At 43.0% G+C, this 27,231-nt stretch overlaps 1 protein-coding gene across 1 annotated transcript in view; it reads left to right on the top strand.

Annotated features, from left to right (window-relative positions):
• The window catches only part of ATG7 (autophagy related 7), a 240,430-nt gene that overhangs the window by 68,084 nt on the left and 145,115 nt on the right, over positions 1–27,231 (top strand). Inside the window, exons 16-17 of the mRNA XM_082638757.1 lie at positions 255–330; positions 14,266–14,346. Coding sequence (XP_082494883.1) covers positions 255–330; positions 14,266–14,346 — 157 coding nt within the window. The remainder of the gene's footprint in view (positions 1–254; positions 331–14,265; positions 14,347–27,231) is intronic.

Genomic DNA, 27,231 nt, shown 5'->3' with positions numbered 1-27,231 from the left:
AATTAAGCAACTTGCCTGTGCTCACAAGCTCTGGTCTTTTTGACTCTAAAACACAAGCTTTTTTTTTTTTTTAAACTATTCTTCTGCCTTCCTCCCAGGGAAATTAGGGATTTTTTCCCCTAGCTTATGCTGCCTAGCAAGGGGTGTTTCAGTTATCCTTATAAATGTTATGTGGACCTCCTCCAGATCGTCCTCACAGGAATTAAACATAGATTTTTATGAAATGAACAGCTCTAATGGTTTCCTTTTCTCAGGGGCTACGCCATTGCCAGCAGCAGTGACGACCGCATGAATGAGCCTCCAACCTCTCTCGGGCTCGTGCCTCACCAGGTTAGTGACTGGGAATGAAATCACAGTTCTGGGCCCGATCCCAGTGGTGCAGTGGGAAAGTATTTGGGGTCATCCCAGCCCACCTCTTCTCCACCCTGTCTACCCTCCAGCTTCCCTGGAATTTCAGTAGGAATTCTTTATGAGCACCTGGAGGAGATCCCATTCTGCAGGATGGTGATGAGAAGAAATCCTGAACAAGCAGCATTACCCAGAGTCTTGATTTAGCATTTAGCATGTTGACTAGGGGCCTCGTGATGGAGTAGAACAAGAGAGAACGGGCTTTGGAACCAACCAGACAGCGGCTTAAATCCCAGCCCTGCAGTTATTAAGATGGCCTTCCTTGACCAAGTCATTAAACTTATCTGAGCCTTAGTTTTCTTATCTAGAGAATGGAGGCAAGAATACCGACCTCAGCTGCTAGCAGTAGAGATGAGAGATGTTATACAGAAAGGGCTCAGCGACAGTGCCTGGTACATCACAGCCCTCAGTAAATGGTGCTGCTAGTTTGTTGCTGTTGTTTATTATTACTGACTCTTTAATAATAATTAAGAAATAATAAATAGTAGAAGCCAAATAATAGAAGCCTTTCTGGGCATGCATGGGAAGGCCATTAGAAGTGCACAGTGTCACCAGACAGTGGGATGTCTTTTCAGAAAAAAGAATCTGAGGCATCCTAGGGAAGGTCCACCCATAGAGAGTGAGAGAGAAAAAAAAGAAAGCAGTGGGATGAAAATGTTAAATGCGTGTTGCCTCTTCACCAGTTTTTGACACTATGCTTTTGGAGGTCTTCTGGTCTTTTTGGAAATCATTTCTCTGGGTTCCGTGTGTGTATCTCAGTCTGTAGCAGGAAGGCTGTCTAGTTAGGGGAGCAGTGAGAGCACCCAACAGTCCCATCTGGGGGCTTGTGAGGACAGACTCACAGACGCGTGCAGAGAGCGGGCTAACTCAGGCAGGTCGCGTTCGTCTGTCTCACTGCCTACGCACACCTGCCCTGTCATTTTCTGGTTGAGGGTCTGAATCAGAAGAGGGGAAATTACTTGTCCACGGTCATAGAGGTAGTGGATGTGCCGAAATCCATACCTAAACTCGGCACCCTGATCAGGGCTGCGTCTGAGGTTTTGTGAGTGGAAATAGCCCCGGCCTGCATTTTGGGAGAGTTTGCTTCGAATCGCTGCTCTGGGCCACTTGCACTACGTCACCTGTCATGGATTTATGTTGGGTCACTTACCTCCCTGGGCCTCAGTTTCTGTATCAGTAAAAGCAGGTGCTTTACCTTGTGTCCAGGATTGTCTATGACGAGGCTTGGTAAAGCACACGACACCATGCAAATGTGACTTTTCCAGCCTGCCTCACTCAAGACGGCATTTATTTGACATGAATGGGTTAATCTTTTCTGCAGAAACCCTTCAAGTAGGACCCACTAGGCCCTGTAATAAACCCCCTCAACCCCATGAGGAAGCTGTCCTCCAGAGCCAACCTTTGCTGTGGACGTGCTCATTTGAATCCTCACCCTCATCCCTTTTCACATGTCTCCTTCCCTTTCTTCTGACCTTGAGATGTGCCCTCATCTCCTTTACAGATTTCATGCTGAGAAGGGCCTTAATTAAATTTTCAGTCATGCCCCTGCACTGGTTTCCTTCTTTAAGTCCTTTATGTTAAATTACCGCAGTTGTAGTTTTCTCAGTGCTGAGGCCAGAGGGCAAAACAGTTTCTTTATAGAAGGGGTCCGGTGTCAAAATGCATGTGCCCGTGTTTTTAAAGTACTATGGCAACTAATCCCTCTCAGTGTTATTTACCCCCATGGAGCCTTGCAATTGTTTGTCATTCACCCACTCTTCTAGTTCTTTCTCCTCGTTTTCAAATGCCTGAAGGATTATTTTGGTTGTTGGCCATCTCTTCATTTGGCCTTTTCAAAGTCTGAAGAATAATGCAGCCATATATGGGAAAAGCCCAGTGCGTGAGTGTGTGTGTGTGTGCGTGTGTGCGTGTCATTACTTGCTTACATTATTTCAAGTTTCAAGCCTTTATTTTTAGCTACTTTCTAAAAAAGACAGTGGAGAAAGAGCTTTAAAATTAGTCAGGGTTGTGTGGTCCCTATTTTATAAGGCTTTAAATTTCTTATTTTTTTTTTCTTTTTGAAGTGGAGTGAGTCCATTTATGCAACTGTGTTTTGATTAGGGGACCACCGTTTCCACAAAAACACTGGGCTGTGTTGCAATGCAGACTCAGCACTTACCCCCTCCTTTTCCTGGCTCTCTGAGACAAATGACTTCCTGTTGGAGAGGAACTCGGTAAACCCCTTTGTGTGCTTTGTGTACAGAGAATAGCCAGTGACGTTCCCTGGGCTCATTTTTTCTCCATTCCCCAAAGGAGAGGGTTTATTAATTGGCCCCTGTGGAATGAGATGTAGTAGAAAAGTGATAGTCCTTGGATGGAGAATCACAAGGTCCCCCACCAGCAACTCACTGTGTAATCCGGGGAAAGTTGCTTAACTTCACCCATGCCCTCTGCGTCTCAGCTCTCCCCCGTGTCAGACCTGGGAGGCCTGAGGATTACTTAGTCCATCTCTCCGTGGGACCACAGGCAGAATTTGGCTTATCCAGAGATTGGCCAAGTGCAGAAAAAGGCTTGATTAGTCCCTGAAATTCAGTGATATTCAGCCTGAAACAACCTCTTATTGCATTTGAAAACCGTGAAAAAACCATTTGAAGGTGAGAAAATAGGCTTATGGGTTTGTTCTTTTAAAAAAGTCTCTGGCCCACTGTGTGTGGATGGGATTCTGTAAACAGGCAGCAATGAGTATAAGCCACTTTCTGCCTGGGAATGTTTTTTTAATTTGTCATTTTTATCTATATATAAAATATACACAATCACACAAATCATTAAGTATACAACTTGGATTCTCACAAAATGAACACCACTCATGTACCCAGCACACAGATCAAAATGAAGTGTTATCAAGTACCCTGACATCCCCCCATGCTTCCTCAATTATCACTGCCTCCTTCCCACACAGAGACACGCAGCTCTTGGCTCCGAACACCTTGGGAGACTTTTGTTTAATTTTGAACTTTCTGTAAATGAAATAATATAATACATGGTCTTTGGAGTCTGGCTTCTTTGGTAGAGAGAACTTTTGCACTGTAGATCTTAGCGCATACTGTTATTCCCTCTGCTTCCCAGCAAGTGGGATCTTTTATTAAAAAAAAAAAAAAAAAAAAAAAAGGTGGTGGGGTTGTCTTTTCCTCGCTCCTGGGGTGGTGACTGTTCTGTGAGGCCAGACCCCTTTTTCTGGTTCTTTGGTGGGAGGCACAGTGCAGGAGTTATCGAATGTAGAGGCCACTCCTGATGTCTCCAGGAAGTTGGTGTGCAGGCTGCCGAGACAGAAATGCGACAGAAATTAACAGCCGACGTAGCTGCTGCTCATTTGACTGCATGTCCCTCAGAGAACGAAAAGCCTCGTGGCAGTTCAGTAGCTGTCTGAAAACCACGGTCATGAATATAGCAGCCTGCTTTGATCCCACCATGGACCAGGCAGTTCACATTTTTTGTCTTTGGGCAAATGGACTCTTGGTCCTCAAGTACTACTGAATGAAGACCCTGGATGGGTACACCCCTCCTAGGGGTTTGGACTTGCCAACCCCATAGTTCTCTTGGGCTTTCAAGTTCTTTGTTTTCATTACTTTCAGAAGAGTAGAACAAAGCCCAAACTAGGACAGGACCTGGGCAGGGACCAGCCTGGGAAATCTCCCAGTGAGACGAAAGCTGAGCTAGAGCTGTGGTCTCTAGCCAAGCCTCGGCCTGTCTGCACAGGCTGTGCCCCACAAATCCTCAGGCCATTCGCTTTCAATAAGGTCTCGTTACTGTGCTCTGAAATGCTGACCTCAGTGTGCCTCTGGGGGTGTGGATGGATTGACTGCTGAGGAAGGAGGTTAAGAAGATAAGCCCTAAGAGCGTATTTCCTGAGACGTAGCCCGAGAAGGAGTCTCCTTCCCCCTCTGACTCTGTACCCCTCGAATTGATGGCAGTGGAAAGGGCAGGAAGAACAGATAGCCCAAATGTCTGCTGTTCCACCATTTCAGCTACTGTGGTTTGTGACCTGTTCGTCCTCCCTTCCCCCTCCCTCCAGTCATCCCTGCAGCAGATGATCCCCAAACGCTGACGCCGTGCCAAAGCGCCATTAGGTTCAGAGAAGTTCGGTGACCGGCACGCAGCACAAGCGTTTGGTTCCACTTGCCTTTGGAGTTTCTAAGGTGGTGGATGTACCAGCCACTCAGATGTGGTGAAGTCTCATTCCAATGGGGAGGCCCCTGAATTCAGAAGGGATTTGGGTACAAGATCCGACAAGGTCTGGGCTTCCCTGCCTGCAAGGCCCTAGAAGAAGAGAGGGGCATTCCCCACTCCTGGCATACAAAGTGGGGGATAAATTACACACAGTGCCAGAGTTCCAGAGCGTCTCAGGTAGCATCTCTTGGCCCGAGAGGACTTGGGCACAATCTTATCAGGTGAAGGACGTCACTTGTGCCCCACGAGTTTTGCTCACCCGATGGGGCTGTTCTGTTTGGGAGGCCCGTGTGGGAGGGAACCAGAAGACTCTGTGATCATACAGATCCGATTAGAATCCCAGCTTTGCCTCTTAATTTCATTTTCATCCATTTGACAAAAGGGTTCAAGGCGGTTCTTGCCACTTGTCACTGTGACCTTGGGCAGGTTACTGATCCTTTCTGAACTTCATATTTTAACTTACTAAAACGGGCATACTAATATACTAAACAACTGGGATTCATGTACAGATCAAATTACATTATAGATTAAATTACATTAGTACAGTTCTGGCCACATAAGGGACATTTGTAAATGTTGTTTCTATCTTCCTCTTTCACTTTTAATTAAAATGGTAAAGTGGGCGCCTATCTAGCCTCCTAAAAAGGAAGTTACAAGGAATCTCGTAGAACTCTGGAAGCCGTGAGTGTGCAGGGAGGGGCTGGAAGGATTAGTTCCATCCTGCACTATTTTTCTAAGGATGGCGCTGGCTCATTTCCAGCTTGCTTCTTCTGCCCGTTGGTGGCCCCTGTTTGACAGTGAGAGGTGGGTCAGTGGTGGTAGCTGAAGCTGTTGTCTGAAACAAAGACCTCTGTGGTGCGCCTGAGGTTTTGCATTTGCTAAACTTTATTTTGGCGTTGAATTTGGTTAAGCCTCTCTGCAACATCCAAGAGCAATGCGGAGTTTGGAGTTAGCTCTTATTTATGCAAACTCCAAGCTCTAGAAATACTGCCAGGCCTGCTGGAAACCGGTGTGAAGTCAAGGCAGCAGGTTTCTGCTGTGGCTGCAACTCTGCCTTCTCACAATGGCTGTTTATTTCTGGGCATTGGCTCTTCACTTCCCATCCAGGGGAGGTTGATTTTGGACACACGCAACAGTAAGCGGCAACTTGCAGCAAGCAGCAGTGAGCGGTAGCTGGAAGCAATATTCTTAGTCCCTGGACCGGGAGTCCTAACTGCTAGACCACAGAGGCCAGCAGCTAGGGCCTAAACCCACAGTTCTTGCCTGCCTTGTCAAGAAAGAATTCAGGCAAGGAGGCAGAAAGTAAAGAGAAAAGTAGAAAGTTTATTGGAAAAGCAAAGTACGTGCGGAAAGATGCACGGGAGAACTCAGAGAGAGAGTAGCGCCTTTAGGAAGTTTAAATCCTTTATAAGGGGGCAGTTTTCCAGGTTTTTGTCTCCCTTCTGGCCAATCATCTTGCTTTGTCCCCTCCTGGCTAATTTGTCTCAGGACCCTCCCCTTAGGTGCACAGGCACCCCACAGTCAAGATGGACCCTGATGTGAAGGCATCTGGGAGAAGCAAGAGTCACCATGGCATGGAGTTGTCCCCTGACTTTTGAACCCCAAGGAGCCTTTCTACACATATGTAGTGTCTCCCTTGCCCCAAGGAGGGGCGAAGCGGAGATCCCTTGATCCTTTACTCAAACGAGGTTTTGCCCCTCTTCGTTTTTGCCATGACTTATCTTAAGGCATCCACAAGAGACAAAGCTTGGCTTTTTACCCTGTCTCTGTCATTGCTTCCATTTCGGAGAGCAAACAGGAGGCTGATTTTAAATGTCTAACCTGAAGCCCACCTATCTCCTGTCTCAGGAAATGCAAACAGGAGGCTAGTTGTAAGTGTCCGGCCTGAAGCCCATTTTTTCCTGCCCCATGAAATGTTAACAGAAGGCCAGTTGTAAATGTCTAACCTGGAGCCCATCTATCTCCCACCTCAAGGTGGGCTTGGGGCTCAAGCCGCTTTCACTCAGCTTAGGTGTAAACACCATTAGGGGCTGCCCAGAATGGAAGAGACCCCTTTCTATTCCTGATCTATTTATTTTGTAGCTGACTGGGCATAAATGACTGAAGATAATTTAATCCACTCAGACCCTGATGGCAGCCATCTTGATACTGAGTTTTTGGTTTTGAGGGGGTGTTTATTTGTTTTTTAATTCCTCTGGTTTTCTCTTTCTTTCTTCCATTCTTTTTACCTTCTCCTTGATTTTCAGCCTTTCCCCCTAGACTTTGGAGAGAAGGAACAGAACTCAGACCCCTGGCTTACCACTTGGTAGTTGTAGAATCCTGGGCGAGCCAAGCCACTTCCCTGAGCCTCGATTTCTTTATCTAGGATACAGGGGAAAGTCACAGGATGGTAGTGAGGGCAACATGAGATGAGTATGTGAAAACACTCCAGAGAGCCAGACACAGGGATGGCACGTAGCAGATGTTGGTCCTCTGCTCAGTCCCCTAGGCCACCATTTCCACAGGATGTCAGGACATGCCCTCCTGCACGGCTTCCAAGGTTAGGAGGGAGCAGTTGTTTCTGTGGAGGGAGAAGGGAGGGGGGTTAGCACTTCAGGGGAGGCACAGGAGAGGCGGAGAAGATGGGTGAGTCTGAGAATCTGAAAGGCCACCAGTGTCCCTGTAACATGGAGAATTGGGAGAGCACAGGGGAAGAGGAGGAGAGGCAGGACCTCACAGGCCATCTTAACCCCAGGGGCAGCGGAGAGCCGTTGAAAAGTCATAAGCGGAGCTGTGACGTGATCAGGTTTGGCTGCTGTACAGAGAATAGACCGGAGGAGATAACAGAGGATGTGGGCATAGAATTGGAGTCCTTGAGCGTTTAAGTGGAAGACAGCCTAATCCAGGGATGGTGCATCAGAATCCCCTCGGGAGCCGTTCTAGAATACACATTTCCCAGCCCTGTTCCAGATCCACTGAATGACAGCCTCCAGGGACGTTAGGTGTTTGAGAACAACGACTTCATTCTATAAAGATGGTTTCTTGATGGCATCCTATGGGACAAAGCACATGTCAAGTTAACATGGACCAAATCCTGCTCGTTGATCATGGCTTTTGAGTTTTGTGCTCCCACCGGCCCTGGTTCTTTCCAAAAGGGCCCTGGACTCCTAGTCCCTAGGACACACCCCCAAACAGGTGTTCCTGCCTTCCAACCTTTGGACGCTAGTTAAGTGCGCACAGGTGCGCCTAATGAATCCGGCCGGGACCGCCCACTGTCCGCCTGGGAACCGCCCCGAGGGAGGAGGGAGGCCGGGAGCCTATATAGGCCTGGCTCTGAGGCTTTGTGCGTCATCTCTGCGCTCATCTTTGCTCCTTCCGGGTGAGGGGGCGTGAGGCCTTACTAGCCAAGCGCAAGTACAACCATGCGCCTCGCTGGTATTTGAAGACGGGGATTCAACTCAAGCTCCTTCTGCCCTTTGTGGGGCCTGGGGGTGAAGAGAGGGAAGGGAGCCAGGAAACCGCAGGTAATTGTCCTTCTCCCAGCTTCCCGGGTGGGGTTTTTAAATATTCGGGGTGGGGGGGCTTCCCTGGTGGCGCAGTGGTTGAAAGTCCGCCTGCCGTGCAGGGGACACGGGTTCGTGCCCCGGTCCGGCAGGATCCCACATGCCGCGGAGCGGCTGGGCCCGTGAGCCATGGCCGCTGAGCCTGCGCGTCCGGAGCCTGTGCTCCGCAACGGGAGAGGCCACAGCGGTGAGAAGCCCGCGTACTGCAAAAAAATATGTAATAATAAATATTCAGGGGTGTAGCAAAGAGACGCATGTTGTAGAGCTGGTCTATTCGTAAAACACTTTTTCTTTCCCTGGAAGGCTACATTGGAAACTGATGCTGGAGGGGCTATTTTTTTTTTTTGTTTTTTGTGTTTTTGAGGCAGAGGGATTGGGGGCAATAGGGACTTTATGCTTTCATTTTGTACCTTTCTGTGTTTGGAAAATGTTAATGAGGTTATGAGCTTTTTTTAGTCACCTTTTTTCAGGCATAACTTATGTACAGTCAAATGTACCCGTTTAAACGTGCATTTTAATGAGTTTAGACGAGTGTGTACACTTGCATATGACCACTACCAAGGCAAACGAGGTCCAGAGCTTTTCCATCCATCCCCAAAACTGACTTTGTGCCTTTTCTATGGTAATATCCCCACCCTCAGCCCCAGGCAACCACTGATTGGATTTTCATACAGGCCATTTTAATATCTTCTTTATTCTTTTCAGCATTAAGAGGAAAAAAAAACTTCATCAATGTAATTTAGAAAATATGCAGCGAGGCAGGCAAAGTTTGGCCCCTCTAGTAGAGGCGCATGTGTGTGTGTTTGTGGAATTGGCAGTTTTTCCCCCTCTAGGGAGGGGAGAGATTGAGAAGCCAATAGTATTCGGGAGGCTGTTTAAAAGGAAGTTAAGTATTTAAATATATTTTAAAAAATAGGAAAACAGGAGTAAATATGCTATGGGAGTACGGGTTATTTTTTTGTTTGCTCTTTTGTTTTCTGTCATGCTTATTATTTTTATAATAGGTCGAATTAAATTTTTTAAATATAGCTGTTTAATACTTACCCTCCTGTAAGGAAAGATTGACAGCAAATATTATAATCAAATAAGGGTTTAGAGGAAGCTGTGTGTAGTCCCCAAAGTTGGAAGACTGTACCTTGAGCCGTTTCAAGAGGCCTTAGAGTGGATGGAGAAATCACTTTATAAAATCTTGTCATTTAGATGTTAATTTAGATGTGGCTAAATTAGCTGGGTGTGGTGGTGCTATGCATAAAAACCGTGGAAAGGAGGGAGAGGCTTGCTAACTGCTTCCATCTGCTTTCTGACATCCAACAGGTGATGCTGAGTGTATAGATTAAACCACGGGAACGGGTAAATGAGCTTGGTAACTGAAAGCATCTTCTTCCAAAGGCTCTGAATCACCTGGGCTCTTGTTAAACATGCAGATGCTCTGGCCTTACTTCAGATCTTTTCAGTCAGGTTCCAGGGGATTCTTCTGATCAGGCAGGCTTCGAAAAACACCAAATGAGCATATTGTTTCATATACTTTGCACATTTCTAAGTAGGAGGGTGATGGTGAATTTTTCTCCACCCAAGCAAGGGACAAATCCTTATAACTTCTTCGATTGTGAATTGGTGCCTGGCCTCTCTAAATAGGTAGACTATATTTATTAGGATTTTGCATCAGGTACCTGGATTTTAGATTTGCTCTGGGATTTCTATGCATGTCTAAGGAAGGTGCTAAAAATTTAAGTAGCAACTTCTGCTCTTTAAATTTTATGCATTTCTTGTAAGATTTTAGGGAATACAGAGCATATTGTGGAAGCTCAGTGCATTTGTAATACAGGGGATTTAAAGAGTTGTTGATGGGGAGGGGCTTCATATTGCCTGAAAGATGTGAATGGTGGTAAGATGGAGTTTTTCTTGTGGTTTATTTGGGATGTGTTTCCTCTGAATACTTCAGGTGTGAATAATTTGGTTGGCTTTGGGATGTTTGTGTTTTTCTCATCCACTCATTTCATAATTAATAATTAGTGTTTGTTATGAGCAAATCACTGTGCTATGGACAGATGCAAATAGTTAAACCTATATCTTGCCCTCTAAAAGCAAGAGAGATTAAAAAATAATTTTTGAAGTAATTATATTACACAAGCTGATTCTAAAACTCATTTGGCAAGGCAAAGGACCCAGAAGAGTTAAAATAATCTTGAAAAAGAAAACAAAGTTGGAAGACTCATACTTCCCAGTTTCCAAACTTACTACAAAGCTACTATAATCAAGACAGTGTAGTACTGTCATAAAGGTAGACATATAGATCAACAGAATAGAATTGAGAGTCCAGAAATGAACCCTGACATTTATGGTCATTTCTTGCCAATTAAACGGGGGGAGAAGGGCCTTTTCAAGAAAGATTTGGAACAACTGGATTTCCAGATACAAAACAGTGAATTTGCACCCTTAATGTCACACCATATAAAAAAACACCTCAAAATGGATTGCAGACCTAAATGTAAGAGCTAAAACTATTAAATAAGAAAACATACTAACTCTTCTTAACCTTGGGTGAGAATTGGTTTGTTATCTATGATACCAAAAGGCCAAGCAACCAAAGGAAAAATAAATAGGACATCAAGAAAGTAAAGTTCTGTTCTTCAAAGGACACCCATCAAGAAAGTGAAAAGACACCCCACAGAATGGGAGAAAATATTTGCAAAATCATATCTGAAAGAAACTCATATCCAGAATATATAAAGAACTCTTAACATTCAACAATTAAAGAAAACCCAATTTAAAATTTGGCCAAGAATTTGAATCTACATTTCTCTGAAAAAAGATAATATGAATGGTCAAGAAGCACATGAAAAAATGCTCAACACTATTAGTTACTAGAGAAATGCAGATCAAAACCACAGTGAGCTACCACTTCACATTCATTAGGATGGCTGCCTGAAAGAGACAAGAAGGTGGAGAAATTGGAACCCTCGTATGTTGCTGGCAGGAAAGTAATGTGGTGCAGTCACTTTGGTCCTCAAAATGTTAAACATACAGTTACCATGAGATCCATTAATGCCGCTCTATGTATATACCCAAAAGTTATTCAACTTGTGAATAAACAAAATATGGTATATCCATGTAATTGAATAGTATTTAGCAATAAAAAGGAATGAAATACACATGATACAATATAGTAAGTGAAGCCATTCACGTATGATTCCATTTGTAGTGAATAGGCAAATTAGGCAAATCAATAGAAGTAGAAAGTAGATTAGTAGTTGCCAGTGTTTGGGAAAAGTGGAGAATGGGGATTAATTTTTAAGGGTTCTGAGTTTCTTTTGGGGGTGATGAAAATATTCTGAAATTAGGTATTGGTGATGTTTACAAAATTCCATGAATATACTAAAAGCCACTGAATTGTATATGTAAGTTTATGGTACATGAATTTTATCTCAGTAAACCTGTTATTTTTTAAAGAAATAACTATTACATAAGTTATTATGGTGATAAATACCAAAAAGAAGGATTTCACATAATGAAGGCATTATCTCTAAGTCAAGTGGTGGGTGGATTGAGTATTTATGAAAGAGGTGTGTTTGAGCTTGAGTGACTATTATGGAAGATGTAGATTTGGTTATATAGCTGCTTCCCAAAGGAAGAGCTCTGAGTCGCAGAATTCGGCATGAGACAAGGTCAGCAACGCAGGAATGTCTTTGGGAGGGACGTTGTACTTGAGCTTAGTAGTTGTATGAAGCCTGTGAAAAGATCAGAAAGGCAAAATGGGCCCAGATTAGGGGGGACCTTGAGTGCCAGCATGAGGAATTCTCTGCGTTTTTGGTCAGCTCTAGGAAGCTGATAAAAAGTGACACACCTCAGAGCTGTGTCTTAGGAAAATTAATCCATAGCAGAGTGTTGAATTCAGTGGGAGGGAGAGAGCTCACCTGTGGAGGTGCCTGTTAGGAGTCTGTCGCAGTTGGTGTGAGAACAGGCCTTCCTCTTTTAAATTTCCTAAAACTGGAATTAGTTTGGTGGAGTTCTGAGCCTTCTGATACCAACTTGGGGAATTTGAAAGGCCTCACACACAGATGTTATTCTACTTCATTTCCTGGGAAAATGAGTCAGTTTCCTGGTAAAGAGCTGCCTGGGGTGCTAAACAATGGTGTGGGTGCCCCTGCTTGGCCACCCCATTCACTTCAGCTCCTTTCTGTTGCTCACCACCTGCGTTTTTGGTTTATATTTTCTCTTTCCTTCCTTCCTTCCTTCCTCTCCCTTTTCTCCCTTCCTTTCTGCTCCTAACTGGGTCTACTCTCTCCCTTCCCTTCGCCTTTAACTCCGCACCTCCAATTGTGGAACAGTTTAGCAGAGAAAAATACCAGTATTTCTTTGCACAACACAAGGAAAGTTTATTACCTGTGTGAGAGAAAAGAGAATCAGGAGACCTTTTCGTGAAGCCTATATGGAGACAGTAACCTGTAGGCTATATCAGTGAACATTTTAATGGAAAATATACTACATATGATAAATATTTTTCTAGGTAAATTTAATATTAAAGCCATTGAGATAGAAGGAGACTCATTATGAGAATTCTTTGGGCCTGTAACTTCCAGATCTCATGAGGATCTCAACATATCCATTTGTGACCTGCCGTTATAGTCTTTTCTGCTGGTTTGCCTTCTCTTGATTTGGTGACCTGGAGAGCAAACTTAGGACCCTGCTTGTGCCTCAAGCACTGTATTCGGAAATGGTCACCACTTTCCTAAGATACAGAGAACTAAAGATTGTCACATTTTCAAAGGTTCACCGTGAGGCCAGCTAACTTATCCCAGCTATCTAGCTTATCATTTCTACCAAACACTCTTTTGTCTTTGGATTACATTGAAATCTCATAACATATAGATAACGACATTTAAAAGATTGCTATAGGCGTTTCCTTTAAGGTTAGATCTTCCAGCAATAAGTATGCAAATGTAACTAGACTAGTTGCAGTGTGGGCTTAAAGGTGGAGTTGCCCACGCTCGGAAGGAAGCCTGTCTCTTTAAAGAGTCCGCCAGGTTTTCCTTGGTTTTGGGGGAGTGCTGGTAGGGTGGCTAAAGGCAGCAAGGACTGCGGGGGAGAGCGGGGGGCGGGGGTTGGTTCTTTTGCTGTATTCAAGTGAGGCTGTTAAATGTGTGGTGAGCCCTCACATTGAATACAAAAGCTTTGCTGTCCTGAGAGGGAGGGAAGGGAAAGGAAGGAGAGAGGGAGCCCAGGCCAGGGCCTGGCCAGGTTTGGCATCAGGGGCCTGCTTCTGGATCTTAGCGTTGTCACTTTTTGTTGACCTGAACCAAGATGCTTCACCCTTCCCAGCCGGAGTTTCATCAGTGGGGTAGTTGTCAAGATCAAATAAATTAACTCAAGAGAAGATTGGTGGTGTTTGGCTTATTATAAATGTTGAGTCCTATGGAGACTTTAGAGATTTCACCGTACATATTTTGAGTAATAATGTTTAAATGATATATGTAACAGTTTAAAGTCCCCTTTTGGTGTCAGTGTAGTTCTGGAAGTGTAGTGTCTGAATTACTTAAGTCAGTTTGCGAAACCTGGTTATAACTGATACCCCGTAAATGGAAATGAGTTGTAATTCAGAAATTATAACTGAGGTGCTCAAGGTGGCGCTGTTTCCCCATAAACTTGGTAATGCGCTCCATCTTATCCCTGTCTGTTCCAACTCAGGCAAGTAACTGGATCTATATTTAGGACCATTTCTGCCTTCTGTAGTCCCCAGCCCTTCTTACCTAGTGAGGCCGCACCCAATACCACATCCCAAAAATGCACACTTGTCCTGTATTCACTGTAACATACATGAGAATTGTCAGTAATAAACTAGTTGACTGGTTATGTATTTGAAGACATTTATGAAAACAATACTTCAGATTTTACAGCTTTCTTTTTATATTTTGGAGTCAATTTGTGTTTAGGTCTCAAATATGTGCAAAGCTTGTAGACCAGTTCTTAATGGAATAAAAGACCTCATATAGTTCTTCCTCAAACTGATTATATAGTACGAGGGAAAATATCCACATTGAACTTCATTTTTGTTAATCTGTACCAAGAGTGTCATCCTGGGCCTGATGTGCGTTATTGTGTTTGTTTTTAGATACGAGGATTTCTGTCTCGATTTGATAATGTCCTTCCTGTCAGCCTGGCATTTGACAAATGTACAGCTTGTTCTTCCAAAGTAAGTCGTTCTACATTCATGGGACTTGTTGTTTAAAATGAGCTCTTCAGCCTTACTAGCCAGAGGCACTGAAATCAGCTGAGGGCTCTCTGTGGAGGGGGGGAGGGCCTAAAAATGCCAAACCAGAAAGGATTGTGTTTTCGTTTATCTGTATTCCTTCTCACAGAGAAACCAGACTGAGAAAGTGTGGTTTATAGTGTAGAGAGAGAGACTGAATTAGATTACTATAGTTCTGTATCAGTACTTGAAGCACGATGGTAATTTTGACTCGAATTTGAACTTTACTCGTCTCTGTTCCTCCCCAGAGAGCTTCTCGCTTGTACCGACCGTCACAGAGCAATTTTTAAGTGTTACTCAGGGGATGAGGGGTAGCAGGCAGTCCTGGTGGTGTGTCTTTCGGAGATCTACATAATGACAAAGAAAGAGTAAACAGAGATTAGGGCCCTGGATGGGGAGCCAATAAAAGGGCCCATTCAGCTTTGATCTTTCCAGAGGCTCTAAAAATAGAGCTGGTATGCCCTCCATTGTAATGGGAAACGGCTGATGTATCTCAAAACTACAGTGATGGCATCTCATTTTTTAATAGGCTTTGAGATAGTCTGAGTTATTTTTACATGTACACTGTGTGTTATAGCTGATTTCCTTTTGGATACCTCTTTAAGCCTTCTAATGCCCAGTGATTTAACCTGGGCTTTTAAAACTCATGATTCTTGATAAGACTTTCATGTTCAAGTGTTATGCAAAATAGCATTGGGGTCATTAATCCCAAACTCTGGCCTCTCAGTTATAATTTGGGACTTTGCTGTGTAGCCTACATCTGGCACTCTGAAAGGGATTGAATTCTAGGGATAGTCTCTCCACTCTGAGATGACAAGCTTTCTTTGAAAACTTTACCTGGGTCTTGTCTTATGAGAAGCACAATCCTGACCAGTCAGTCTCTCTAAAAAGTTAACTCAGGGGGCTTCCCTGGTGGTCCAGTGGTTAAGACTCCAAGTTTCCAATGCAGGGGCCACGGGTTCGATCCCTGATCAGGAAACTAAGATCCCTCATGCCGTGCGGCACGGCCAAAAAAAAAGTTAACTCAGATTTGACAAACAATGTTGATAAATTTGGTTAATTTTAGGTGCTCAAAAACTTAGAGTAACTCTTTCTCTCTTTTCTTCAAAAGTAAACTAAGCTCCTGTTCTATCGTTATGCATCCCAAGTGTCTCTGTTGAGATTTAAAGCTGTTTCTTAGTAATTATCCATGAGCTCCTTTTTTCTGTAGGTTCTTTAAGGCATCTTCTATCTTCTCGAGTCAGGGCCTCAAGGACGTCTGTGTGCACTTCTGTCTTCAGAAATGCAGGTTTTAGGATTACGTGCTCTTCAGTGGAGCACATTTTTTTCTTTGAATGGCTAAGCTAATTGGTCTCAAAATAACTTGGCAGTATTAATTTTCATATTGAAATTGTTCGGCACCGGTGCCAGAGGTTTTTCTGTGGCTTTATGTAAATCTGGTTAGTCAATGAAATAACGATAATTGGGTTCTCTAAGTGAAATGCAAACACTCATTTTTTCTTGTTCTATTTCTAATTAAATTAGCCCTTTAGATACTGTTTACAAAAGGATCACAAGCATACCAGCTAGCTGAGGCCCCTTACATTCTTTGAAAGAGAATAGCTTTGCATTTTTCTTTCACACTTATTGTAAGCATTAAATTAATTATAGGTATTACTTCTTTGTTAGCAAAATTATTTCCCCTTGGTGGTCATTCTGAGAGTCCTGCTTTACATAAACATGCTGGACGATTTAATACAAACTGACTTGGATTTTAACAGCTGTGCTATTCCCATAGCGATCACTTTTCATGTGGTCTGGGTATTAAATTTCTTTTGTGCTGAAAAGGTTGCTTCATTGGTGCATGTATTTCCTTACAGTAGAAACACAGCATTTACTTACTTGGCTAACTTATTTATTCGCTTAGGAGAATGTCATTCTCTATTATCTGCAAACACAGCATTAATACTTTGAAATGACAAATCCAATTACACTTTCATCTCTGTGCATGTGAATTTTTCTTAATTCATACTTAGCATAATATTTTTTATACTGAGTCATATCATAGTTGTTATTGTTTCAAAAAAATTCTTTGAGGCTAAAAATGAGTTTTAAAAATTTCTCCTTTGACATCCATGAAGTAATTTTTTCCTTTGGTAGTGTTCAGTATTTTTGCTTTTTTTTCCCCCTAGCACTAAGGCCATGCTTGTGTCTTGATTTAAGCACAAGTACAGAAAGATTGGGGAGGTAGAATAAACTATGCTGAGTAGAAATGCCTTCATCACCTTATTTATATAAATAAAATATAGACCTTTTATAAGGCCTGAGGTGGGGAAGAGTACAGCTCTCTGTTTCTGTGGCAGGGAAGGCTAAATCATCTACACGCAAATTGTTCCTTATCCTGTTTGATTTTAGCTTGGCATACAGCCAGGTGAATTGTTCCGTCTTCCAGAAAAAATATTGAAGAATCTGGAGGGAGGAGGGTGGTGAGGAGTCGCTTTCATTCCAATTTCTATTTATTGCCTTGTAACACTTTCCAAAATGATAGTATCTGTCACTAGAATTTCAAAAAACCCTATTTGAAGGTATATGAGTCCTTTTTTAGTTTTAAAAAGGAATTCAGAGCCAAATAGTTTTGTGGAATTGCTACCAAAGGGAAAAGTAATTTGAAACCGATCTTCTTGAAAGAATTTCTTGTAATACATTGAGTTAATTTGTTGTTTTTAGATTTTCACCTAAGTAATTTGGGGGAAGTTAGGGTATTTGGAGGGGTACCTTTCTATTTTGATATAATTTTAAACTTACAGACAAGTTGCAGGAATAGTACGAGGAACTCCTTTCCCCAGGTCCCCCAAGTGTTTACATTTTTTCCCATTTGTGTGTATGTGCTCTCCTCCCTGCCTCTCCTCTTTTTCTTGAAACTCTGAGAGTGAATTGGAGACACTGTGATTGTTCATAGCTAAATACTTCAACATATGTTTCCTAAGAAAAAGGTTATTATCTTACATAAGCACAATGCACTTATCAAATTCAGGCAGTTTAAAGTTTGTGTAATACTGTTATCTAATACACGGTCCATATTTTAGATGTTGTTATTTGTACTAGTAATGTTCTTCATAAGTTTTTTCTCCAGACCAGAATCCAGTTCATGATCGGGCATTTAGTTGTCATGTCCCTTTGGCTTCCCTCAACCTGGAAAAGTTCCTTAGCCTTTCTTTGTCTTTCTTCACTTCACCACTTTGACATTTTGCCAGTTATTTTGTAGAATTTCCCTCGATTTGGATTTGTCTAATGTTTCCTTATGATTAGATTCAGGTTATGAATTTTTGGCAGGAATACCAAAGAAATGATGATGTATCCTCATGTTAGGAGGCACATGATATATTTTATCCCCTTTGGTAATGTTAACTTTCCCCTTTCCATATTTGTAACTACCTTCCCCAACAGTGAGAAACCTGGCTCCCAGTATCCTGCATATATTCACTTACTTGCTTAAGCCTAGAGTACACAGGAAGTAGTTCCAAAATTGCTAGTCCATACTACTGCAGATAGTAAACCTATTACCTAGAGTTTGATCATTGTGCATGGTTCTTTTTTTCTAGGCAAAATTTACATACAGTGAAATGCGTGAATCTTAAGAGGACAATACTATAATTTTGACAAACACATACACCCATGTAACCTACATTTCAATCAAGACATAGAATGTTTCCATTACCCCAGAAAGTTCCCTTGTACCCCTTCGCAGTCAGTCCTGGGGGAGGGGAGCAGTATGTTGAGTATTGTGACTGTTCTCTTTCCCTAGAAGGAGGAAAACTAGGCCCCTTCTGGTGTTTTATGTAACAGTAGCCTTGTTCCTGGGGCCCGGAAGTTGACTGGAAACTTCTCTCAGATATGCAGAGTCAGGAGCAGGGCTGTGCCTGAGGCGACTGCAGGCAGACGATTCTTGATCTTGTCGCACGATTCTGTCACAACCTTGGCAATATTGCAGGAACAGCCTATTACGAAGAAGCAGGCCCCAAACTTGGTTTTCATACCGTCTGGGACTGCCTAGTGCACAGATGTAGCAAGATGTGCCCAGAAACCTGATCTTCAGATTTTAATTAGCCATTAGCAACCCTAATAATATACTCACTCTGGTGTTTACTATACGATGGGGTCTTCTGTTGATAGGTTATGACTGAACTTCCCAAAGTGACTTGTTATTAGTTTTTTATGTGCACCTGTGTATGTGTGTCTTGGAGTGACAGAGAGAGGGTGGTGTAGAATATGTGTCAGCTGGTATCATCATATGGTAAACTGTGCTTGCTTTTTGCCTTTGTCATAGTCAGCCTGTCCATTTATCTTTTGATATTAATATAATCCTACCTTTCTTCTCTCATTTCTCTTCTCTTTGTTAAGAAAAGAGAAGCATGAAATGCCAAAAATTAAACTCAAGTATTTAAACTTTCTTTAAAGAAAAACCTCTATCCCAAAGCATCCTATTACCTAAAAGTTCTGCAGATGCACCGTTGAGGAGAGAAAGACAAATGGTAGATTTGGAAGGAGAGGTTAAACTCTTACTGTGTGTCTGTTAGCAGACATACGTTTATTCAGCTGACATTTGAGTCCCTGCCGTGTACCACAGATATGGAGGTGATTAAAATAGCCACTGCCTTCAAAGAACACTATCAAAAGAGTGAGAGAGACCTATAAACCAATGCCGATCTCCCTAACATTGTTATATGCTCTACAGTCAAGGTATATCCTCTTCTTAAGGTGTCCTGGTACCAATTAGCTTTGTAAATGGGGAAGACCAGGGAAGGTCTTGCAAGGGACTTGTAAGTTGATGTTAAAGGATGAGTAGGAATTTGTAGAAATACATGGGAGAGAGGACAAGAGGGAAGGTATTCCAGGCGTGGGGGGATCACATGAGTGCCAGCCAGAGGCAAGAAAACAGGGCACATTTATGAAGTTGTTCTGTGTAGCAGTTGTGACAGAGCCTGGGACACCTCATTCCCTTCAGATTGTCCTCTTGTCTTGGTGAGTGCCATTTTCATTTCAGCTCTTCTTGAGCTGGAATCTGGCTGTACTTTGTCTAGCACTCGAGGCTCTTTCTCACCTTGCATCAGGCTTAGGGGTTTCCTAGCCTAAGGAATCCAGCAACTGCAGCCCGTTGGGGGGGTGGGGCGGGGCGGAGAGGACAGGAAGGCAGGCGGGGGATTTCCAGGTCCTGGCTCTCCATCCCTTGCTGGGCAGCTGAGGGACCACGAGCAAGGTGCTCCCCCCTTCTGCCCGCCTCCCTTTCTTTTGTTAAATGAGTCAGTCGGATGAGATAAGCTCTGGCTGTCTATTGACACTTGAAGTTGCTAGCTTTTATATTTCCTTTACTTACTTTTATTTAATTCTTTATTCCCCAAGCAATGCATTTTCGTTGCAGAAAAATCAGAAAATAGATTTAAGGAAGTAATCGACTGTATTCCAGCCACGCAGATCATTGTTAGGCATTGAAGTCTACCCTTCTTGGCTTAAAAAAAAATACCCTATCTTTTATGGGTATGTGCAGATAATTTTTCTCTCTGAACATTGCTATTGTAAGTTTGAAATTAGCTTTACAGAGAGGGATTTATGGTGCTGCATCAAGCATACTCTCTGCTTCTCTGATTTGATAGGGTTTTAAATCTCAGTCATTTACAAGGACTGGCCAGAGCCCCATCGGAAGAGCTCTCCAAAGTTGTGCCAGGAATTTTTGCAAACGGCTTCTCAGTGGCAAATATTACTCAAAACTGGGCTGCAGCCAGGTGTTCCTTCTTCTTTCCAAAAGGGACATAAATCTCCGATTTGGAAAATGATGAGTAACCCCCAGGTTCCCTTTTTCTATCTCATTTACCTAGTGAGGCCTCAAGTCTCCTGTTTTAATGTGCGATGGATTCCATATGGATAGTTGTGTGGTGTAAACTGTATCTCACATCTTGTCCTTAGCAACTAGAGTTCCCCCAACTTCCAGAACTGCTCGCTTCCCAAAAGGAGATGGAATATCCAGCGAGAGCCAGTGTGGAGTATTTAGCTACAAGCCCTAAGCTCAGAGCTCTTGGCTCTTCACCTCCTTGAAAAACCTTGGACGTTTCTCCCTTTGCTTCAATTTCCTCATCCATAGAGTGGGGAAAATATTTTCTGTTTCCCAGGGAAATTGCAATGGCTGACGTGTGTCCAGTTCCCTGTGACCAAGTACCAAGGCCTTTGCCCACTCCTGGGACTGATGTTGACATCAGAAATAAGAGGAAAACAAAGACCCCTGTGATTGCATTAGGTCTTCCGGGGTGTGTGGCACCCTTTCTGGGGTCACTGTTCACAAGCAGGTACAGTGAAAGGCCTGATTGAAAGTCAAGTCTGCCTTGGCTCTGAAAGGCTGCAGAAACCTTCCATCATGGCTCATGATGACTATTACTGCCAAAACCTTTTCTGTGATTCCAGAGAACTCAGTCTTGCTAGTTACTTCTAACCTGAGACCACCTAATCGGTAGTTAGTTTGTGCTGCTTACTCCTTTCTCTGTCACCTGAGGTCACAGAGACATGCCTTCCCTGTCCAAACACATTTTTTTTTTTTCCTTAGAGGATCTCTAACATCCAGACCAGAAAATTTAGGGCTGTGTTCTCCTTAGATGGTTCCACTGGCTGCCTGGCCCAAGCGTAGTCTTCAGGTTATTGAAAATCTGAGTTCCTTTAAGTTGGAATTAATCTCACTCACTTTTAGCCTTTCCCCCAAGCCCAACCCTTGACATAGTGGTTCTTAAATTTTTTGAGTCATGGACCTCGTTCAGACTGATAAAAGCAGTAAACCTGCTCCCCTGAAAAGTGGAAGCCACACAATTTTGCAGGCAATTTCATTGGCTTTGTGAAGTCCCTGAAACATGCCCGTGGATCCTAGGAAGGCATCCTTGCTCTGAGTTCTTCTTTGGTACCATTCCCACACTCTCCCAGACAAGGCCCTGGGGGATGTGGGTGCAGCCAGCCACAGCCCCACGATGACCTCTCTGTGTGGCTTGGGAAAATAGCCCTCTCTCTTTGGGGACTCATTTTCCTCAACTGTAGTAAAGGGAGATGCTTGGGCTGATCTACCACTGGGTTTTGTTACCTGACTCTGACATTGTTGTAGTCTCTTGATCAGCTACTTTGTTTCTTTAGGCCATGCGGCATCCAGGTGGGGGAGGGGAGAGACAGCGAAGCTGCTCAGAGTTCTAAGGGTTATTTGTCCTTTCTCTAGTGGTGCATTGATTTGACTCCAGATGGGCAAAGAGCCCCAGCTGTCATCTGTTCATGTTCCTTCTTTTCTTCTTATTTATGTAATACATTTGTCTTCTTCCCTCCTCCCTCCACCCTTAGTACCTTTGTAAGGTAGGGAGGGAAGAACATGGTAGTAACTGCTGGTTTTTTGAAATAAGAGTGCCATCAGCTTGAATTGGGAAACATTTTATGGATGTACATGCTTATACATACACAGGTTGCATATAATATATATATAACTGTTTAAATTGAGTACTTAAACTCATGTAAATATAGGTTTGGTTGTTTATTTTAATGACTGTTGTCATAGCAATTCAATAAACATTGGAGCTTCTGTTTCATGATATATTTTTGGATGATACAGAGGTCAGTAGGACATTCTCTGAAGTTTCTGATTATATCTTTCTGGACAAGATAGGAAAATTATACTACACGATTATATACCTCAAACACATCAACTTATTTAAACATCTTGACCCAAGAAATGTTCCTAAGCTTAGAAGGGATAATTAGTTCCTAGCAAAAGGTAGGAACTGGTTAAATATATTTTGAATGGTGAGAAAAATTAATGAGTGTTTTTGTAGATGAATAAATGAACAGCACAACAGGAAGAATGGGAAGATAGGCTGTGCCCTCCAGGTACTCAGTCGGGTAGGAAGCTAAGGCTTGGTAGCAGACGCTCTTTGCCTACTCGTGCAGAGGCATGATTGATCATGAAGCCATAGGTGGTAGCTATAATTGAATGTTACATTTCAGTGCTCTGAATATTTGTTCAGCTGAGCTTCTTTCCAGCTTTTACTATCTCATTTGCTTTAGTTCATGCTTTCGATGATTTGTTATTGTGTAGGAAGATCATTTCCAAAGTATATTAAAATAAGGAGCCTTTGGGATTCATCAGAGATGACTTAACATTTTATGAAAGGACACATTCTGGCAGTGAGCTTTTTGCAGAGTTTTGGTTGCTCTCCTGCAGGATTTTTAAAAGTCCATTTTATTTTTTCTAAAAGGTCTTCCAATATCCTGTCCAGGTATTTCTAAAAGTACTTATCACTACAGCCTTTCTTGCCATAGAAGATTGAAAGAACTGTTTGAGAACATCCTATTCCCAAAGTTACTGTTGTTATAACTTGTTTATATAACATCTTAGGTGGTGATAGTGATAAATTCTAAAGCATCTGGCCTTCCCTGGTTTTAAGTAATTCTTCCAGCATGAAAGTTTTATTAAACTTTTTTTCTTAGCAAGAAGAAAAGACTACATATTTCTGTTTTCTGGAGTATCTAATGGCTGGCTGAAGCACACACCAAAGTTAGATATCTTAAATTTATAACTATCAGACTAAAACTGGGAAAATAGCTGCTCTGTGGTCCTGACAGGGCTGCAAGCGTGCCAAAGGTGAACAGTCAATGGGAGAACAGACACAGCAAATCTTGTAAATTAGAAGAACTATCTTGACACTAAGTAAGTGTGCATCCAACAGAGTTTTAAGGAACGGCAGCATTGCTGGGATGATTGCCCATCCCCATGAGGACTGCTTTGAAGGGTGTGTTGAATGGTCACAAGGCCCACAGTCAGAACTCCAGACAGCCTAGGTGTCTTGGCAGTTGACTTGAGTTACTGAAGCATTTGGATATTTTTAAGACCTTTATCAGCACTCCACCTTGGAACAGAAATCTGTGCAAAAGTATATTTTTGTGTTGTTTGTAAAGGTGGGAGAGAAAACTTGGGTTTTTCCCAGTTCTCAGTTGAACTTCACATTTGCCTTTCCTCTTATGTCAACTTTTTCAACTTTTTCACGAAGGACCCTAAAGGGAGGTGATAACAAAAGTGGGATTGAAGGAGGTGGCAATGTTTCTCTGTTGCATTAAAACCCCTCACACATCCTGAGCATGGAACGTGAGCTCCACACCGCTCTTTCTTAAAGAAGTAAGCCTGACTAGAAACTGTCCGTGGGATTGCTACTGTACCCACATCTGGATTTTCTGTTAGTTCAGTCTGACCTGACAAACTTGACTTCAGTCACAATGCAAGTGGATTTAAAAATAATAATAATAATTGAGAGCAAAATGACTTCCTGGTAGAATAACATGCATAAGTAAGAAAGCAAAAACACATACGCAGCACTTGGCCCTACTGGAGGAGTAAGAGTTTTATTTCACAACATCTGCTTTTCTTTGCCTAATCACTCACTGCTTCCTATTATTGAGAATGTTCCAGTGGGTACTTAATACCTGAAAAATGAGTCCTGCATCGCAATATCATGCTCTCTGCAGAAGGACTGCAAGTCCCAAGAAATGGGCCCTTTCAGTGACCCCTGGGGGTGGGGTGCGGTTGGGGGAGGCATTGTACTTGTTTCAGTTCTGTTGTGGTAGCTCAAAACAGTTGACAAGTTCTTCTTGGGAAATTGCTTCAGATCTCACAATATTTTCCTCTTAGTAGCCTCAGCAGTGGTGAATTCTTGACCTCTGAGAGTGGGTTTGATTTTTTTGGAAAAGGCCAAGAGTAATTTGAAGCTGTGTGTTGAATAAAGGGAACGAGCCATCTGCAAGAAAAAGTTTAAAAATTTTTTAAAGAACTGCAGAGGCTTCAAATGGCTTGCAGGTCTGAACAAGTGAGAGCCCCAGTACCAGGAACTCCAAGTATACCAGCCTTTGACTACAAGCTGGCAGAAAGGTAACAGGACACTTGGACATGGTTTGTACACTAGAAATGAGCACTGGCTTTTGAGATGACACCACCTACTAACTACGTGACCTATGACAAGTTTCTTGAAGTTCCTGAGCCTCAGTTTCCTCAGGTAGAAAATAGTTAAAAATTCTTTTTTGGTGGCTATGAAGATTAAACAAGAGCCGGTATGCCGAGTGTCACGGGCGCGCCACTGTAAATGTTTTCGATCGCTCCTTTGTACGAGCAGAGATCTGGTGCCATTCCCGTGTCCTTTATAAGTACACTCATTTTGTAATTTACAGCCGTGAAAACCTTGGCATCTTTAGAAGTTGACAAAAAAAGGAGGGGAATAAAAATGGATGAGCAATTCTTTTAAAAGGGGCATTGGCCTCAAGAGGTCAGCAAATATTAAATGTGCAGGCTATTAGATTCTTTGTCTTTTTCTTTCCTTTTCAAGTAAGCTGTTAATCTAGGGGTTTAATTATTAACCAAAACGAAATGAGATTTAATGTTCCCAGGAGTGTGTGCTCTGGGCAGGGGTGAATCCTCTTTTTTCCTGAAGACCTGTGCAGGTAATCTGTGGCCAGTTTTGGGCCTATGACTTGAGAGGAGCTGACGTGAACCTATAGGATAAAGACTTTGTGCCTGTGTTCCCTCTGAATTCTGAGTTTCTCTGTGCTCTTTGAGGCCAGGACGTGAGAGTGTGGATGGCAGTTCTGTGACAGCACCAGGCTGCTGCCTGTTCGTGCGGTTGTTCTGGTCCCTGCCCCACACTGCTGCTCACGGGCCTGTCTCTAGCCTCATTCATCTTGCCGCCTCTCACTGGAGCTGTACGGTGAGTGGGCCAGTGCAACACGAGCAGAGAGGATCAGCTGCCTTGGCTGTGGCATTTCTGCCTTCCTTTGGCATCACTAGATGGGTGTTTTCCCAATCTCTCTTTCAAGCTTCCTGTGAAGGTGCTAGCAAGGGGGCTTACCAGTCTATTAGGTAGAGAGACCACTAGGTTCAGAGAAACTTCATGGGAGTCCAGGATTCCCAGCTCCCACTTCACTTACCTACCGTATTAAACGCCTCTCAGACAATGAGCTGGTAGGATTAATTCACCCTCAGAGAATTCCAGTGTACTCATTTGGGGTTGGAGGAAGATCCCACTTTAGATTTTTAAATTTTTTATTATTATTATTTTTTACATCTTTATTGGAGTATAATTGCTTTGCAATGTTGTGTTAGTTTCTGCTGTATAACAAAGTGAATCGGCTATATATATACATATATCCCCATATTCCCTCCCTCTTGAGCCTACCTCCCACCCTCCCTATCCCACCCCTCTAGGTGGTCACAGATCATGCTACCATATGACCCAGCAATCCCACTACTGGGCGTATACCCTGAGAAAACCATAATTCAAAAAGAGTCATGTACCACAATGTTCATTGCAGCTCTATTTACAATAGCCAGGACATGGAAGCAACCTAAGTGTCCATCGACAGATGAATGGAGAAAGAAGATGTGGCACATAGATACAATGGAATATTACTCAGCCACTTTAAATTTTTAGCAGTTTCAAGAACAGATTGGTTAAGCTCCTTGGTGAACCAGTTGGTTGACTACCCTTGGGGGACTTGTCTTTTTAAAGGGGAATCCTGATACCGAGAGGAATGTGTTTCTGAGAGTTGTGTCTTCAGACTACCATCAGGAACACTGTGTGGGCTGGAGCAACGTCTAGTGCCCCACCGATACAGGGTGGGTGGTGAAAGTTTCCAAGGTTTTCCTCAAAAAACTGTTTATGACAAACGTAGTTCACTCTCCTATTTTGGTAAATTTTTAGCTTAAATTTTTAAAAACGTTTGGCGTGTAAGGACATACAGCTGTTAAGAATCCAAGACAAGTGCTGTTTTGAAAGTACAAATGCTTCTGTTTTGCATTTACTGAAGCAAGTAGGATAGTTGCCTCTAATATAGTCCTTTGAATACAGATACTGTTCAAGTGACATCATTTTATGTAGAGCACCGAGTCCAGGTGGTTTGGGGGAAATCATTGGAGGCAAAAAAAAAAAAAGAAAACGAAAAAGCTTGGGTATCGTTGCATTCTAGGGGCCAAGAAACAGAATGATGGTGTTTTTGGCAGGCTCCCAGCAAAACCCACACCCCGAGGCTGTCTTCGTAGCTTCCTGTGGTTTTCCCACTAAAGAGAAGCAGCCTTTCTCTTAGAGGGTCCCGGCTGGCAAGTTAGTACATCAGCTTGATCAGCATGATGTTCCTGCTTTGAGGTTCTGTCCCAGCAGTAATCATTTGGGAAATTTGACGCACCACAATTGTTGCAAACTGAACTGAGCCAGTCTCACTGCTCCCGGCAGTGCAAATCTTTTTGGTAGACATCGGTAGCTTCCAATAATTAGAGGTGGTTATGCTACCATGTGGTCTGCAACAATAAAATCAAGACTCAGACCACATTTTGCCACACATATGAATATTTATTAGCAAGCAGGCACAAACGTTAGTCATTCAACCTGTTCTTACAGACAAAAGCCCCAACCTTTTTGCTTTGGCTGTGTAGCCTGCATCAGTTCAGTAGAGACAGGTGTGGACATATTCTCATTACAGGATATATCTAACCTTTCCATTGGATCAGGTGATGGAATTCTCTGTTAAGTGTCCAGACCCAGGACCAGAGCCCTAGGCCCAGAGGGCCCCTGAAAAGAGTGTTAGGTGGCCTGCTTTGCCAGATACTTACAACCCACATGTACACACAAGGTTCAGTGCCCCTGTACAATCATTCTAGCCAACCCATATATATATTGAACACTATTATTTTAATCAGAAAAATTATTTCTACCCTCCTTTTCTCATTAGGGGACCCTCTAATATAGATTTAGGTAGCTGTAGTTGATACACTTAAGATAGCCTGACTCTGAAGGTTGG

This window comes from Mesoplodon mirus (genome assembly GCF_964341445.2).
Source record: "Mesoplodon mirus genome assembly, chromosome: 12".
In the NCBI taxonomy this organism is placed as follows: Eukaryota; Metazoa; Chordata; class Mammalia; order Artiodactyla; family Ziphiidae; genus Mesoplodon; species Mesoplodon mirus.
The sequence above is the reverse complement of the archived record's forward strand: the minus strand, read 5'-3'. Positions and strand labels throughout refer to the sequence as shown.